At 50.3% G+C, this 4,609-nt stretch overlaps 1 protein-coding gene across 1 annotated transcript; it reads right to left on the bottom strand.

Annotated features, from left to right (window-relative positions):
- Positions 1 to 736: 736 nt before the first annotated feature.
- Positions 737 to 3,736, bottom strand: LOC111526294 (PRAME family member 17). The gene is made up of 3 exons (XM_026451166.1): positions 3,418 to 3,736; positions 2,450 to 3,028; positions 737 to 1,315 (listed from the first exon to the last, which is right to left on the bottom strand). Exons 1-3 carry the CDS (start codon positions 3,702 to 3,704, stop codon positions 757 to 759), a joined length of 1,425 nt encoding a protein of 474 aa, XP_026306951.1. The 5' UTR covers positions 3,705 to 3,736; the 3' UTR covers positions 737 to 756.
- Between the last annotated feature and the right edge of the window lie 873 nt (positions 3,737 to 4,609).

Genomic DNA, 4,609 nt, shown 5'->3' with positions numbered 1-4,609 from the left:
TGCTTGAACCCAGGAAGCAGATTTCTAGAGACTTCTGATGTATGAATGTCTAAAACAGGTTGATCAATCATGGAAGACACCAGAAAGTTTCCATTCAGGTTCCATTTATTTATGACATTTTTAAATAACCATCCTTGCGGGGGTAACTCCTGCATCACTCTAGAACTTCAGGTTCCGTTTCTGAGTCTAGGAAACAGGTCCCTGAAGGCCTCATTGTTGCCAAGTCAGCGTTTTCACCCAGTCCTGCCCCCGGCTGAGTCACCTTTGTTTTTCCACTCACAGTGAGCACTTGCCTGAAACACACGGCTCTGTGCTTCCTTTAGGAAGTGCCTGACTGGGCCCGGCCCTCTCACACTGGTAAACCAGGCACTGTGGAAAGCCAAGGCAGTCAGATCACTTGAGGTCAGGAGTTGGAGACCAGCCTCCGCCAACATCGTGAAACCCTATCTCTACTAAAAATACAAAAATTAGCCGGGCATGGGGGCGCACACCCATAACACCAGCTACTTGGGAGGCTGAGGCAGGAGAATTACTTGAACCCAGGAGGTGGAGTTTGCAGTGAGCTGAGATTGTACCACTGCACTTCATCCTGAGGGACAGAGTGAGACTGTATCTCAAAAAATAAAATAAAACAAAATAAAATAAAATAAAATATAAAAAGTAAAACTGAAATTAAAAAATGCACCCATGGTGTACAATATTTTAGTTCCCAAGTGTCCAGAAGAAAGCTTATCCATCCCACTAATCAGGCCTTCCCTAGGAGCAAAGATGGAAGTCCAGTTTCTCAGATGGCCATGAGCCACAGGAAGGGCAGGGGACGGGACCAAAGAAGACCCTCTTGGGCTGCCTGACTTCCCTGAGCGTCCGCATCAGCTCAGCCCGAATTGGGGCGAGGATCTCCCAGTTGACATGACCGCTGTTGTCAAGACTCTCCAGAGGTGCAGGATACAGCTCCAGGCCTAACTTGCTCAGCCCGCCTGTGTGACGCAGCAGGTCTTTCAGAGCATCCGTGGAGACCTCATTTCCACGCAAGTAGAAGGTGGTGAGCTGGGAGCAGCGGCTCAGGGCAGGGAGGAGGACCCTGAGTTGGGGGTCCTGGATCTGACAGTCCTTTAAGGTGAGGATCTCGAGAGTAGCAGCAACTTTCTCTAGCAGAGCTCCAAGGGGCTCAAGATTGGTGGTCCACATTAGGATATGAATCAGATGCAGCTCCTTTAGCTGACTGAGGCTTGGATACTGAGACAGACACTCCATGTCCCGATCAGCTAGGTAAGCATGACAGAATGTAAAGGCCTCCAAGGGGTTCTTGAGGTACCTGGGGAGAGCAAGAAGTTAGTTACAGGCAACGGTACCAGTTAGCGGAGGGGGGTGGGAAATAATGTCAATGGTGAACTTGAAGTGGGCATTGAGCAATTCTGCACCTTCCTACAGCACAGGTGTTGTGGTAACCTGCAGTGGGGAAGCCTGTTTCACCCAAACACAAGTTTGTTCCCATCATCAGATGATGGTCCGCGTGCGAGGTGCTGCCTGATGAAGACTCAGATCATCCAGGGGCAGCTCCACTTTAGGCTCAGTCCTTTCACCCTTGCTTGTGTGACTGATACCATCTGAGACCTGCTCCCTCACCCTCCATCCCAGAAGCATGCACTTCCCATATCAATTACCTTCCCTGGGGTTCCAAACAACCTTTTACAGACAGGGAATTAGAGACAGGGTCATTGGTGTTTACTAAGCTTCACAGGACAGAGTTTCTACTGTGAAATGCACAGGTTTGATGAACTTTCCCTTTTTTTTTTCTTTTTTCTTTTTTGAGACAGGGTCTCACACTGTAACCTGGGCTGAAGTGCAGTGGCACAATCTCAGCTCACTGCAACCTCTGCTTCCCTTGACTCAGCCTCCCAAGTAGCTGGGATTACTGGTGCCCATCACCATGCCTGGCTATTTTTTTTTTTTTTTTAATAGAGACGGGGATGCAGTGTGTAGGCCACGTTGGTCTTGAACTTCTAACCTTGTGATCTGCCAGCCTTGGCCTCCCAAAATGCTGGGATTACAGGCGTGAGACACCGCGCCCGGCCACACTTTCCCTTCTTTCATACCCTCCTCTGTATGAAAAATATGTTTTCATCATATTCACTTTATACACAATTCCTAACAAGGAATTCACAAATGCACCCTCACGAGATCTGAACCCCCAACTAACTAGCTCCCTACATGTCTCTCTCTGTAGCATCTATCCCAGGCCATCCCTCTGCCCTTATTTGAGCGGTCTTGTGATACCCACTTCAGGATACAGAGCACTGAAGAGCATAATGCATTGACATTCTAGCCTCCCATTCCCTGTGATGTCACCAGTGGCTGGCACACAGTAGATGCCCACTAGCATTTACTGTGAAAAAGAACAAAAGGTCTGTGGTGTGGTCTACAGAGAAAGCTCACCATCCTTTCTTACCTGAGCAGGTGCTCCAGGTGCTCTTTGATATTGCTGACCTTTCTTATATAAAGCATCTGGGGGTAGGACAGGCAGAGGAATGGAGAGTCCAAGTCAGGAATGAACTGCTGTAGGCCGCTCACGTATAACTCACCGTCATAACCGAAGGCTAAAAAGAGTTTGTGAAGATTGCTCATCCGGCTCAGGTAAGGGGCAAACTTTCTTGTTTGATTGAGAGAGCACTTTCTCCTGACTTCCAACTCCTGGATACTGTCTGGGTCTATCCTCTCCAATAGATTTCTGAAACTTGAAGTGGGCATTGAGTAATTCTGCGCCTTACTACAACACAGGTGCACTAGACCGCTTCTGTAGTGGACCCACCCACAGAGGTAGCTCAGGCATTCGTCCAGCGCACTGTCCTTTAGGCAGAGCTCTATGAACACCTTCAAGGGCTGGCGCTCTCCCGTCCTCGGACAGTCCTCCTCTGTCTGCCTCTTACTCACGGCCTCTGGGGAGCAGGACAGGGCCCGGGCTCCAGACCATATGGTCCAGAAATTCTCATCAACATCCCGCAAATCCAGCACTTGAAGTTTCCACCTCCTGTGAGTAACATGGGGGAAAAGCTCAGAATGAGCAAGGACCCACCCCTGACCTGGGCTTTCCCTCCACATCCAGGACATCAGCCAGCTGTTTCTGTCCTCAGTGCTCCTCCTTCTGTCTCTTCTCCATCCCGTTCCCCCTTTGATTCTGCCTGGCACCCACTTCTAGTACCTTGACCTTCCACTGGGAGGAAGCAGGTTCCTGTTTCCTCGGTGGACCCTGTGTGGTGAGCCGTCCTTTCCCAGAGGAGCTGGACCATGGCCAAGGCCTCTCATGGGCACCATCAGAAGCCTCTGAGCCACCCTAGCCCCACAACCCGGCCACGCCTGAGCCAGCTGTCCCTTCCCTGGATGCCTGGGCCCTTCCCACCAGGTCACCTGTCACCTCACCTGGGCCGAACCTTCTGGGCCAGCAGTGTATCCAGTCCCTTCAGCACAGCTCGCAAGGTCTCCAGATGAGGTGTCTTCATCAGGGATCCCAGAGGGAGGCGGAGGAAGGGCCAGGCCTGCACCAGCAGCTTCAGGGCCTCACAGCGTCTCATGCTGAAGGCCTCCGTGAACATAAGAGGGAAGACCTCCCGGGGCAGCTCATCCAGGGTGGAGATGGTCAGGGACTGGTTCCTCAGCAGGCTCTGCCCCGCCAGCTCCAGGAGTCTGGATGGGGACTGGAGGCTCATTCTGACAAATCTGCAAGGAAAAGCTCTAGAGGACAATCCAGCAAAAAGGCAAGTTTCTCAGGCTAATCCCTTGCAACCCCTATAGGGCCAAAGTCTTTTCTCCAGCATGTGTGAAAGAGCCCTCAGTTTACTCCAATTCCGTTCTACACTAAGTGGCCACAGAGACACAGTTCTACCCTTCTGGTACCAAGAAGAGCGTGTCCCAACCTCTAAAGAGCAGGCAAGATCTTTCCTAGTCCATGAATATTAGCCACTGCTCCACTGAACTCGTAGCACTGGGAAATGTCACCGAGGATCTCTGAAGCTCAGATCTCATGCCCAGCTAATCTATTATTTGTTGACTTTTTGTAAAGACAGTGGGTTTCACTATGTTGTCCATGCTAGTCTTGAACTCCTAGACTCAACAATCCACCCTCCTTGGCCTCCCAAAGTTCTGGGATTACAGGTCTGACCCTGTGCCCAGACTCATTACTGAAAATTTCAGTGAGAAGCATTGCAGTGTTATGCATCATTCGCAAGACACAGATGTTTCCAATACACACTTCTTACACATATTCAAAATGAACCACTTTGGCTGGGTGCAGTGACTCACAGCTGTAATCCCAGCACTTTGGGAGGCAGAGGCAGGTGGATCATCTGAGGTCGGGAGATCGAGACCAGCATGGCCAACATGGTAAAGCCCTACCTCTACTAAAATTACAAAAATTAGCCAGGCGCAGTGGTGTGCGCCTGTAGTCCAAGCTACTAGGGAGGCTGAGGCAGGAGGAACGCTTGAATCAAGAAGGCAGAGGTTGCAGTGAGCTGATATTATACCACTGCACTCCAGCCTGGGAAATAGGCCAGATTTAAAAAAAGAGAAAACAGATAGAGAGAACTACATTTGATTAAACTTCTTCAGCTCCACC

Source organism: Piliocolobus tephrosceles, unplaced genomic scaffold (genome assembly GCF_002776525.5).
Source record: "Piliocolobus tephrosceles isolate RC106 unplaced genomic scaffold, ASM277652v3 unscaffolded_27905, whole genome shotgun sequence".
NCBI classification, from domain to species: domain Eukaryota; kingdom Metazoa; phylum Chordata; class Mammalia; order Primates; family Cercopithecidae; genus Piliocolobus; species Piliocolobus tephrosceles.
Note: the sequence above shows the minus strand (reverse complement) of the source record. Positions and strands in the feature narration are given on the sequence as shown.